This window comes from Penaeus monodon, chromosome 20 (assembly GCF_015228065.2).
Source record: "Penaeus monodon isolate SGIC_2016 chromosome 20, NSTDA_Pmon_1, whole genome shotgun sequence".
Lineage (NCBI taxonomy): Eukaryota > Metazoa > Arthropoda > Malacostraca > Decapoda > Penaeidae > Penaeus > Penaeus monodon.
Window position 1 is genome coordinate 2,234,278 of NC_051405.1, and position 384 is coordinate 2,234,661.

Sequence of the window (384 nt, forward strand, 5' to 3'; positions counted from 1 at the left end):
ATAATGCAAGGAAAATTATATCACAAAAGCAAGTGCCTTACCTATCAGCCTCATCAAGGATAATAATTTTGTGCTTTCCCTTGGGTAGAGTCACTTTTTGTTGGGCAAACATTTTGATCTTGTTTCGCACAACGTCAATGCCACGGTCGTTCGAGGCGTTCAGCTCCATTACCCCCTCCTTGAAGCTAGGCCCGAGAATTGCCCTCGCAAGACACAGGATAGTGGTGGTTTTGCCAACTCCTGGAGGACCCTGGCAAGAGTAGTGGAAAGTCAGACACTGTTTATAACTTATCAAACTGTACATATAATCAATCAAATTAAAGGCTTATTTGGATATACTGAAGGCATAAAGAAAACATGTAAATCACCTCACTGGTGACATAT

General features: G+C 41.7%; 1 protein-coding gene across 1 annotated transcript in view; it reads right to left on the reverse strand.

The window, feature by feature from the left end:
* The window catches only part of LOC119585577 (replication factor C subunit 2-like), a gene marked incomplete at its 5' end in the record, with an annotated part of 11,540 nt that overhangs the window by 8,256 nt on the left and 2,900 nt on the right, over positions 1 to 384 (reverse strand). The window contains 1 exon segment of the mRNA XM_037934246.1: positions 42 to 250. Within this exon segment, the coding sequence (XP_037790174.1) occupies positions 42 to 250 (209 nt within the window).